Source organism: Podarcis liolepis, assembly GCF_965112155.1.
Source record: "Podarcis liolepis genome assembly, chromosome: 8".
Classification (NCBI taxonomy): domain Eukaryota; kingdom Metazoa; phylum Chordata; class Lepidosauria; order Squamata; family Lacertidae; genus Podarcis; species Podarcis liolepis.
Genome location: NC_139560.1, coordinates 76,000,727 through 76,012,528, shown reverse-complemented (window position 1 = coordinate 76,012,528; position 11,802 = coordinate 76,000,727). Strand labels below are relative to the sequence as shown.

The following is an 11,802-nucleotide window of genomic DNA, read 5'->3' as shown; positions in this document are numbered from 1 at the left end:
TGCAGGGGGGAAAAACAAGCTTCCAGATTCTTGCAAACCCCTCCCCAACTGTTCCCCCAGCCACCCAGCACACAGAAATTCAAATCCAGAAATTTTTTTAAAAAACAGCAGAATGGCCCAATGGTCACAGAAAATCATAAAAATGCAGAAAAAAAACAAGCTTCCAGATCCTTGCAAACCCCTCCCCAACTGTTCCCCCAGCCACCCAACACACAGAAATTCAAATCCAGAATTTTTTTAAAAAACAGCAGAGTGGCCCAATGGTCACAGAAAATCATAAAAATGCAGGAAAAAAACACACAAGCTTCCAGATTCTTGCAAACCCCTTCCCAACACCAAGTCCTTGAATTCCAAACACCCCAACCCAAAATCCAAAACCCCCCAAAAAAGTTTTAAAAGCTTAACTTACCAAATGGCTGCAAAAGAAGTTTTGGAAAAGCTTCAAAAATCACCAAAGTCTTTAAAAACCTCAAAAAAGGTTACTATGTACACTGCGTTCTATGAGTTGCTCCTCGAAGTCAAGTCGCAACTGTATCAAAGGTGTTAAGAAAAAGGAAACAAACTTGCCAGACGTTTTCGTCTTGCGAAGCAAGCCCATAGGGAAATTCATCTTGCGAAGCAGCTCAAAAACGGAAAACCCTTTCGTCTAGCGAGTTTTCCGTCTTGCGAGGCATTCGTCTTGCGGGGCACCACTGTATCTGTTTTCATTATCTGCTGTATCCATTTCAAGCTCAGTATTATGAACAGAGACTGAGAGAGAACGTTCTTGAGTACTCAAGCAATTTCAAGTTTTTACTCAATGGATTTCTAGTGGAATACTACTTGGAGGAGTCTGACCACGTCACCAAGGAGCCCATGTCTCTGGTTATGTTGAAACAGGTAGATTTTATGGAAATTTGTATCTGTTTTCATTTTCTGCTGTATCCGTAGTTATATCTGCTGTTTATTATTAACTGCTGTATCCACAGTTGCTTTTTAACTAAAGAGCCACAATTAAGAGGGGATGTTCACACATGATGTTGCGGGGAGGGGTTTCAACCCCTTGCCCCCCCCCCCACTTCTGATCCGCCCATAGCTGTCAACTTTTCCCCTTTCTTGCGAAGAATCCTATTCGGAATAAGGGAATTTCCTTCAAAAAAAGGAAAACATTGACAGCTGCCTCCCCAGGGTTGCTATTTACCCCAGAGTTAAAAGTAATATTGGGCTAAAAATGCCCTCCTTTTGTGGTGTCATAAGTGAGTGAGTGTGATGCAGCTGAGTGTTAGGCCAGGGGAGACCGGGGTTCAAATCTAAAACTCACTGAGTGACCCTGTTCCCATTGCACGAGGGAGTGCATTTGACAGGTGGAGAACTGCCACTGAGAGGGACCTCAATCAAAACAGGTAGATTTTAAGGAAATTTGTATATGTTCCCAGCACCCTTAACAAACTACAGTTCCTGATTAGTTAGAAAGCAAAATCACTGGCAGATTCTGGTACCTAGTTGCCCACTAAAATGTTGGTGCATTTTTGTTTCCCCCCCCTGAATTTGAATATGATTATGAAATGTGGTGAACTGAAGAATGGGACAGTAAGGAATTAATATGTAGATTATGCCCTCTCCCTTGGTTGTCCTCCTTAGGTTGCAGTTTCTGATGCCAAGGAGCAGCTAGTGGGTGCAGATGAAAACGAAGCCAATGAAGCGGCCGCTATTGCCCAGGGTATTCAGGTAATTGTGCTGTGCAGCCTGGTGCTCCCTCCCCATTCTCTACTATGCCAACTTACCTGAGAGTAAGCCGCCTTGAACCCAAGAAGACTGAAAAAAGAGGCACACACAGGGCTGCACTGTCAGCACATGATGTGCCCTTCCACAGTTGCTCTTTAACTAAAGAGCCGCAATTAAGAGGGGATGTTCACACATGATGTTGCTTAGAGGGGTTTCAACCCCTTGCCCCCCCCCCCACTTCTGATCCGCCCATAGCTGTCAACTTTTCCCTTTTCTTGCGAAGAATCCTATTCGGAATAAGGGAATATCCCTCAAAAAAAGGGAAATGTTGACAGCTGCCTTCCCAGGGTTGCTATTTACCCCAGAGTTAAAAGTAATATTGGGCTAAAAATGCCCTCCTTTTGTGGGGTCACAAGTGAGTGAGTGTGATGCAGTTGAGTGTTAGGCCAGGGGAGACCGGGGTTCAATTCCACACTGAGTTCTAAAACTCACTGGGTGACCATGTTCCCATTGCAGCAGGGAGTGCATTTGGCAGGTGGGGAACTGCCACCGAGAGGGCCCTCAATCAATTCCAGTCAAGGCACATCCAGTGGCAACAGCTGGAATAAGAAAGGAAAGGGTGGTTCTTGGAAAGTTATTGTTTCACTGGACTGTTCATCCTGACTATGTGGTATATTTGATATGATTACAGGAGGAGTGCGAGGGAGACCTTGCCGAGGCAATGCCAGCCCTGGACTCTCCCCTTCCGGCTCTCCACACCCTGAACCTGGCAAATACCTCCTTTTTCAAACCCATGCCGGATCCGAATGGACCTGTCACGCTGGCCATGGAGAGCGTGAAAGAAGGGGTCAGGGCCGTTGAAGAGCATGACCGTGCCGCAAATGTGGTGGCACCCAAACATGAACAACTGAGAGAAGCTGAAGGGTTGCTCCCTCTGCGAATGAATGAAACTACACATTCTGGGGAAGAATAACTCAGACCTCTTACAATGATGTTTCCACAAATACCACACAAGAAACAGTTCAGCCTTCACAGAGATCAAAGAACAGGACTCTGCATTTCTGCCTTGTAGAATTCTCTGAAGTAATAAAGGAGCACCTAAGTTGTGCTTTCAAGACATCTGCAAGAAAAGGGTTTCTTACTTGGAGCAGACTCTGTTGACACAAGTGCTACCAAGAGCACGAAACACATGCAGAAGTGTTCATAAGCTGCTGTTCCCTGCATCACCCTTTTCAAATGAAACAGCTCAGGCTGACCTGTGTTATTCCTATGGTAGCCCGAGACACCACTGTCCTGATAACCTTAGGTGGGTTATCCTATGCTTTGTCTGGAGTTCTGCTTATGAGGTTAGCTATGGGCCGGTACCATCTCCTGACATGGAACAGTATGCTCTTATTAGCAGGCCTAATTTTGACTCAAATGCAAATCTAGATTAGACCTTCAGCTATAAAACAGGGGAATCTGTGGTCTTCCAGTTGCTGTTAGACTCTTAACTCCTATAATCCCTGACCATGACCTATGCTGTTTGGTCCTGATGGGGGTTGGAGTCCAACAACATCTTTTAAACAACATGGGGGATAGAATTGAGTCCTGCGTAACCCCTCATTGAAGGTTCCAAGGGGATGAAAAGCACTCCCCAAGTAACACCCTCTGGGAGCTACCATCCAAGTAGGACTGGAACCACTGCAAAGTAGTGCCACCCACACTTAGTTCTGAGAGTCACTCCAGAAGGATAACATGGTTGATGGTATCAAAAGCCACTGAGAGGTCGAGAAGAATTGACAGGGATAGGTTTCCCTTGTGTCTCTCTCGACAGAGGTCGTCATACAGGACGACCAAAGCAATTTCTGTGCCAAAACCGGGCCTATACCGATTGAAATGGATCCAGAAAATCAGTTTCTTCCCAAAGCACCTGGATCTGGTCTGCAACCACTTGCTCCAGAACCTTGCTCAGGAAAGGTAAGTGGTATAGGATTGCAGCCATAGACCACACTCCTCAAAGCACTCTGGATAAATGGGGTAGCGTAGTCTACAGTCCAGGAAACATGCCAAAATGCCTCCAGCTTTCCAAGGGGGAAATACTGCTTTTTCAGTGGAAATGTAGTAGCTAAGGCCGCAGAAAAATCTTTTCACAAATATATTTAGAAGGCTAATGCATAAATGTGTTAGCTATTCATGCTTAGGACACTTCTGCATTGATTTTTACAAGGTAGTTAACTGTACATTGGTGTCAAGGAGAAACAAATAAATGACATTTAGCACTGATTTACAATAATTTGAATACTGGAGTTAACGGTTTTATCAATTCATACCAGTCACTTAGTCGTACATAAATATATTACAGGTCTTTTATAGCCTGTGCAGGGACAGCTTAATAGAAAGGCACAAACCACATTCTAGTGGATTTGCATTTCTTAATCCTCATGCAGGCTTTGTCTCTTGTTTCCATAGCAATGAGTAGATCTATATTCCAATCACGCTGTCTGCTGGGCTTGCTGTCTCCATCAGGAAAACGGAGCCAGTTACTTTGTACGTGTGCGTTTTGGGGAATGATGTGGCATGGCCAACTCTAAAATAAAGAGTCGGATTCATTGGATATTTGAATGGGGATATATCAATGGAGCAACTTTGCTTGTGTGCATTTCTTCAGAACGCCGACTCATAATTTCAGAAGAAATTAGATACCACACTAGGTGAACATTGCTTTATTGGCATAGCTCTCGGCAGACGGAATTTGTCTAGCATGCTTACTACAAATGAGAAATTAATAGTTTTTTCTATTGCTCTCTCCAAGAAAACAGAGCTGCATTCTCCAGTGCATTTTTTCTTCTCGATCGTACAAGCTACTTCCGTATGTTCTAATATGGTTGGTGGTGATTTATATGTAAATAATTTTAACAGGCTTGTTGCTTCTGCAGCCATGCAGCTCTGTACACTGAAACAATGAATTCTACATATCATTTTTTCCCCTTTACCAGAAGTCTTGGGAAGGAGGTCCAATAGTCTGTATTTTTGATCACCTGTTAAGCTTTCTACACTAATTCCGTTTACCAAAGCTTAAGTAAATACTGGATGAGCATTCCTGACAAGCTTTATGGTATAGAACAGAAGTCTTTGAATTTGAAAGGACCCATTTACCATTCTGATGTAGCTGTGCTATGCAGTGTTTTGTCTCCTTCCTCAGTGCCTTATATTTTTTATACTGGATCCATGAAAGTTGGATCCAGTATAATATATACTCGATCCATGAAAGTTGCAAACTTTCATCCTACCCCACTGGCAGAAGCCACTGGAGTAATTTCCACTGACTTCAGAAGAAATTATGCTAGGGTGTGTTGGGCACATCACTGATGCTGCAAACCTTACCTGGGACTAAGTCTCATTGAACACAATAGGACTTTCTTCTAGTAAAACATGAATAGGCTGCTAAGCACACTGACTAGGGAGTACACCCCATTGAACTAAATGGAACTTGCTTCTGAGCAAACATGCTGAGCAAACAAAGCACTTTTGAGCCTCTCATATTGTTGCTGTGGATATGTGTGAAAATCAGTGCAGGAGAGAGGGGGAAATGCCATTTAAAATTCAATATACATTCTAGGCAACTTTACATTCACATTACAGATGAAGGAAATGCAAGTGTTTTTGGTGCCATGCATGAAACGATGCTTTGGTGTAATATATATCAGCAATGAAACAGGTGCCTTAGACAAAATTCTTAGTACAAATTACTTTTATCAACGTCAAGTTAATTAAATTCATTTGTATAGAATTCCTGCTCTTCAATTTGCAGGCACAATTTTGTATTGTACTTTTCATAACGAACCAAAAGCAACAATACATTACCATATATGCGTATTTTCTAAAAATATTTTGAAAAAGAAGATTTTGGCTTGTATCTTTATGTTGCAATTGTTTGAAGTTGTTTAGCCAGTGTCATGTGGCAATAGATCTGCTTATTCTAAGCAGTTTTTCAGATTGGCATATACTTTGTGGACAGCTTCACTTTCATTTCTGAATATTCTTCAATAAAATATGCAAAGTTTAATGCCCCATTATTTTAACTTTTTTAAAAAATCATTAAAAGTATGTCCTGCTATACAGCCATTTAAGTAGCAGAGGGCGCTACAGAACTACAAATACAAACCCCACGCCAATTAAAAAAAATATATCTGTTTAGCAGCATGCTAAACGCACGCACTGCTTGCTCTGTGATAGAAAAAAACCACAAAATCGTTGCCTTCACGTTGCTCACTGAAGGAGGGGGCGGTCGCCAGCTTGCAGAATATTTGGAGACAATTTGTAGCTAGTTTAATAAGCGGTTGCTTATATCTCAGACAGTTCATACACATCTTTCGTGCATGGCGAAGTATCCTGCCTTCCCTTACAACACGTCCATACTCCAGTTCCTAAGCATCCTTTTCCCACACTCTTTCGAGAAGAGTTGCCTCCATGCTTTCGAGATTAAAACGAAGCCCTCTCCTTCTCTCCGTTGTCTCACAACCGTCCCATCACCAGAGGAAGGTTTTCCTCGATGTCCCAAGCAGGTGGCACTTTTAAATGCAAGAATTCCGGCCCTCCTGCAACCCAACGCAGCACGCCGCGCACCCCTGCGCGGAAGCCTCCCCGGGGTGGTCCTCTCCTCATCCCTTCGCCATCCGCGTTTGCCATCCCTTGGCCACAAGCTGCCGTTCCTTCGAGGAAGCCCAGAGCGCGCAGAAGAAGCCCATTCTGCTGGCGCGCGTCTCTCCCATTCCCCATCCAGCCGCGCGGTGCCAGAATGCCAACAACGACGACCGCTTGCGCTCCGCCCCGTGCGTAAAAACCACAATAATATTAGTAATATATAAAGAGGCAGGGGAAGCGAAGTAAAAAGCACCTCTGAAGGCTTGCAAGATCTCTTAGGAAAGGAGTCAGAATCCACCAGCAGAGAGATCTGCCCTTGCTGTTCCTCCCCACCGCGGGATCCATCCTTTCACGTGGGGGTTGGAAGCTCGGTGGGCATGTTTACGCGCCTTCCAAAACAAGACTCCGTCTTGAAACGCGCAAAGCGGATATTTAAAACCTTGGCTCGGGACAGCCCCCTAAGGGCGAAAGGAGGCATCTCTTGAAGCTGATGAGCTTTGGGTGAAATAATTGGGGGGGGGGGGTGGAGAAGGGGAAAAAAAGGTAAGGAGGGAGGGGTGGGTGCGCGCGCGCGCGCGCGCGCGCGGAGGGGGTGAGGAGAGAGAGAGGAACCAAACCCGGTGCGCGTGTCTGTGCGCGCGTGCGTGCGTGTGCATGTGTGGCTTTTGAACTGCCCACAGACTGTCACCGAGAGAAGCGGGAGGGAGGGGGAGAAATGCAGCGGCAGCAGTAGCGGCGGCGCCGGCGTTACTCCAAGCAGCCACAGCTCCAGCCACTACACTCCCAGCCAGCGAGCGAGGGAGATCTCCGGCGAGACTCAGCGGGCGCCAGGGCGAGCCGGGACCCCGCTCTCTCTCTCTCTCTTTGTGACCCCAGCCTCGCAGCCGCGCCAAAGGGGACAGAGGAGCAAAGGAACGAGGTAAGCACCATCCGAGAGGCTGGAGACAATTTGGATTTTCTTGTTTCCCCCCTCTGTGTTTTTTACGCGGCAGCCAGCTGGTCGATCCGGTTCTTATTGCTGTTGAAACAAACGCCCCCGCCTCCAAAAATGAAAACCGCTTGTTCTCTCGAAATTTTTAATGTGTGTGTGTGTGTGTGTGTATTGGGAGATTTTCTGATCTCTATATATATATTTAAAAGAGGGAGAAGCAAGATCTAGGTAGCCCACATGCCTGGGCGATGGGTTTCTATGAAAGGGAGAAATTTAAGTCAGTGCCTATGTCTTGAAATCTTTGCATGGAGACGTCCACGGGCATGATGGAGAAAGGGATGGATGTGGGGAATCGGGATGGAGGGTTTGGGGTTGTTTTTCTCTTTAATTTTTTTTAAGCCACTTTTTTGGGAGGGGATGTTACAGATTTCTTTCCCCATCTTTTTAATATATATATATCTATATGTACAGTATAAATAAATAAATAAATAAATAAATAAAGACTGCATAGCATGGATATCTCGAAGAAGGCATATTGGGGAGGGGGCGTACATCCATGTTAAGATCATGCAGGGGAGGGGGAGAGGAAGGAGGGGGGAAGAGCGTAAATGGCATGAGAGCCTCAGCTTGGGCTTGAAAGGATGGTTTTTCGCAGTTATATTACCTGTGGAGCACTTTGGAGAAAACTCCTAAACGATTTGTGCGTGTGTATTTTGGCTAAACGTGTTTCCCCTCCTCCTTCTTTTAAAAAAATCACCCCTTCAATCTTCTCTTAGCAGAGGGCGGGCGAGGTGTAAAGTGGACGCCTGCCAATTTTTTATTTTTTATTTTAAAACCATCCTGGGGTGTTACACTGTGTGATTGCTCTTTCTTAAGCGATCCTGAAGAAAAGAGCTTCTGGTTTTATTATTGGTCACCAGTGTGGGGTGAAAAAGAAAGACAGACGAGGAGGGGGCGGGGTGGGGGGGATATGATAGCAGTGGCCACAAACATTTTAATCTCCCACCCTGCTTAAATGCAAAGCCTGCAAGACCAGAAGCGTTTGTGTGTCTTGGCTTGGGGAATTTTTTTGCTTAATGCAAAGATCCACATCATCTCTATGGAGTTTAGGAATACTGCATGGATCCCCGTGGCTTCGTCCTCTCCGCCATGAATATGCATAGCAAGCCCCCTCCTGGCATCCTCTCCCCACCCCCAAGCGAATGTGGTTTCTTGTAAATCAGAGATCCTGCAGTTTCTCTCCCTTCTCCACCCCTCTGCTGCGTTAGCCACCGAATCATGGCACATGAAAACGAGCGCATCTTAGTGGCTCCCGGAGATGAGGCTCCCGGGTACCACGCTTTCTTTTTTTGGGGATGCCTTTTAAAGTAGCCGTCCCCGAGGCCAGCGCATTCACACGTCGTCTACGACACCGGGTCTGTGTTGGGTGCGAAAACCTCCCAGCTGGGCTCCTCTTTTGGCGATACTGCAGGGAAAATGAATGAAACTCTCTTGTAATTACCTATTCCTTTGTCTTCGCCTCGCGCATGCGTAGCAGAGCAGGGTGGGGAAGACGGACGAGGCAAGTCTCTCTCCATCGTTAGTCAGGCACTTATCAGAATTGGCAGAACAAAGGCAGGCATCTTGAGATAAGGATCTCTCCAGACCTGTAGGACAGCATTGGAGGGAATCCTTTTTTTTTGCCAGCAGATCCATCTTGCATAAGCACCTTGTTAAATGCTCCAGTGGATTTAAAGGGGCAGAGGGAGAGGGAGATTGTAGACTCAGCATCAATTTTACAAACCCATGTGAATGAAATTCTGCTTAATATTAAGCGGTGGTGATCTCTGTTCACTGTTAAGATTGTGCATCAGTCCAGCCATACTATCACAACTCCCTTTTTCCAATGTAGCAGTGAAAAAAATGCTTCTAATCTAGATGAATGGGGGGGGGGAGAGTAAAGAAATGGCCATGCTGGGGTGTAGGCTCTGGAAAATCTTCACTGTCTAGTATCTTGCAAAATGGCCTTCAAAGAACTGTGCTGAGGAATAGGGGCAACCATTTCAATGTGTTTCTCCACACCCTCTCTCTTATCTGCTAGGCTGGCCATCTTTTCTGCAAACATTTTGGGGGTATCAAATGAACTGCACTAATGAGGCTGATCCATTAGAAGAGGACAATTAGGCAACTTCCGTGTACCTAGTTCAATTAAAGTCCGTGTTTAATGATACTGTGAAGAATCTGTCGCTATAGGAAGCACCCCGGCTGACACTGTCTGCCAAATTCCTCCACCTAGAGGGAGACACTCTCCTCCTCTCTGGCATTTTTTCCTATACAGTACTGTTTTCTTCATTTAGTGCTCTTCTTTCCAACCTTCTCTCCATTCATTTCAAGAAATGGGATTTACCAAGATGTACTGTACGGTGGATACAGATGCCCATTCCCCCCCACATCTGCAATTGAAGTGTGGCAAAACCCTCCACAGGCAGCACTTTGGCAGGATAATATGGATGAATTAGTTTAGTAGTGAGCCCACACTCAGATTTTGGTTCCTGGTGGAAACCTTGGCATCATACTCAAATTCTTCCATTTATAAGAGCTGGGGGAAGGATTTGCTTAGACACAGCAGTTTGGGAGGTACAAACATCTACGCACAATGTGGGAATTGAGACGACAAGTTTACCATGCTCCTATGTGTGTTAACATTGTCTTGTTCACATGGGAGGCTGATGCAAATGACCAGGCTCAACCTTGGCTAGTTAGTCTAGAAGGAAACCACAGTGATGGACTGGTTGGATTTGCAGCTTTACCCAGGCACAGATCTAATCAAGAATTTGCCAATACAGAGGAACTGTCACATCTGAATTGCTACTTCTAGGCCCAACTATATATATATATATATATATATATATATATATATATATATGTATGTATGTATTAGAACTGTCATCCGGCCAAACAATCCGGATTTTGAGATATCTTGGAATGCTGATTGGGTAATGTCTGTCCACAGGCCTCAGAGTCAGTCCATCAACAGTTTATTGCCTTGCCCACAGGACATTAAAAAAACACACCAAGTGACAGAATATATCTGAGAACCACAGTCTCGAGAGTGGAGGAAGAGGGGAGGGGACTTTGCTAAAGGCTGGCACAAGATTCCCAGATTTATTAGAGTGCAAACAGTAGCATGGTATATTTTAGCAACAGCTGTAGTAGTATACACATACACACATACACACACACACACACACACACACACACCTCACTGCAGGTTAATCAGTTACCTAAACAAAAAGACATCAGTAAAAATGCACACAGCCCAAATCCTCAAAGCAAAAGGATTTGTGCTTTTGGAATGCCTAGTGTATCGACCCAATAACTGATCAATAGTTGGTCAGACATATAGAATGTGGGTAGGATTATTTCCCTTTGTTTTGCTGAACGGCACAGCTGGTTTGGAGAAGAAAACAGAAAGTGAAGTTTTAAATGGAGAGGAGGAGCATGAATCGAAGGAAAGAAGTCACCACTACCACTTGTTTTTTTTGTCACCTGTTAGTGGCTGCATATTAATGGTGAAAGCTGCTTTCCCCAGTCAAGTAAAACTGCTGACAGGAAGCCAGCAGCTCCCCACATGTTAACTTGTCAAAACAGCTGATTGGGTAACTCAGGAAATTTGTTAGTGAAATAACTGTTAGGGAAGCACATCACACAACACTGCTCTGCAAAAAAACAGATCTGCCAGTCCCCTTGCTGCATGCTGTTTACAAATACTGCCCAAACTTGTGGAATCTTCTGCTTGCAATATTGTTCATAGCCTTTCTTGCTCCCCTCCCCCCATGTATCAAAAGAGAGTAGAAGATGAGAAATATTTCAGTTTTTGTTAAAAGCATAGTTCCAAAACTGCACCATGCCCATGTGTTTTGTGAAATCATGGCCCTCTGCAAAAATGGCAGCGTTAGTAACTGCAACCGGAAGCTACAAATAAAATTTGTATTTTCTAAAGTGTCCTGTATTCATCTGTCTTTCTTGCAATCCCTTGTTGCAGCTGACATTTTGATCTGCTGACCAAGCCATTTGTGTCATCAGTTGCACTTCTAAAAACATCTTTTCCACAGAAAACAGAAGTAGGTTTGTTTTATTAATAAGCAATTGGTGAAACCCACAATGTAAAATGGATTCCTCCTCTCACATCATAAATTCTCTTTACCTCTTTAACAATGTTACTTTTGAGTAAGTGGTTGGTGCTCGCATCCTTAACATAGCAACCAGAAGTATATCTCACTGAAATCAGTGGAACCTGCTTTCACATAATATGTAGGATTGGGTGCAAGTTGACTGATGAAGTTCTATGGTCATTTTTAACAGTTAAGAGCCAGTACTAAACAAGATCTCCTGAGGAACAATTATTGATAAGTGTCATCTGGAGAAGTAACATGGCCCGATCCCATGACTGCTTTGAAGTAAGTCCCTCTGAGTTCAAATGAGCTTACTTCCAAGTAAATGTCAGTAGGTCACACTTCCAAGTAATCTTGGACATAAACCCACATAAATCAACGAGATTT

The 11,802-nt window shown here is 44.5% G+C and overlaps 2 protein-coding genes across 2 annotated transcripts in view; both read left to right on the top strand.

The window, feature by feature from the left end:
- The first annotated feature begins 698 nt into the window (after positions 1 to 698).
- On the top strand, positions 699 to 5,770 carry LOC310714365 (dynein axonemal heavy chain 3-like). Its single transcript, XM_083519796.1, has 3 exons — positions 699 to 879; positions 1,621 to 1,707; positions 2,396 to 5,770. The coding sequence occupies exons 1-3, from the start codon at positions 856 to 858 to the stop codon at positions 2,675 to 2,677; spliced, it is 393 nt and encodes a 130-aa protein (XP_083375922.1). The 5' UTR covers positions 699 to 855; the 3' UTR covers positions 2,678 to 5,770.
- Positions 5,771 to 6,875: 1,105 nt separating this feature from the next.
- The window catches only part of BASP1 (brain abundant membrane attached signal protein 1), an 80,432-nt gene continuing 75,505 nt past the window's right edge, over positions 6,876 to 11,802 (top strand). Inside the window, exon 1 of the mRNA XM_083519707.1 lies at positions 6,876 to 7,249. The gene's annotated coding sequence lies outside the window, so the exon portion shown is untranslated. The remainder of the gene's footprint in view (positions 7,250 to 11,802) is intronic.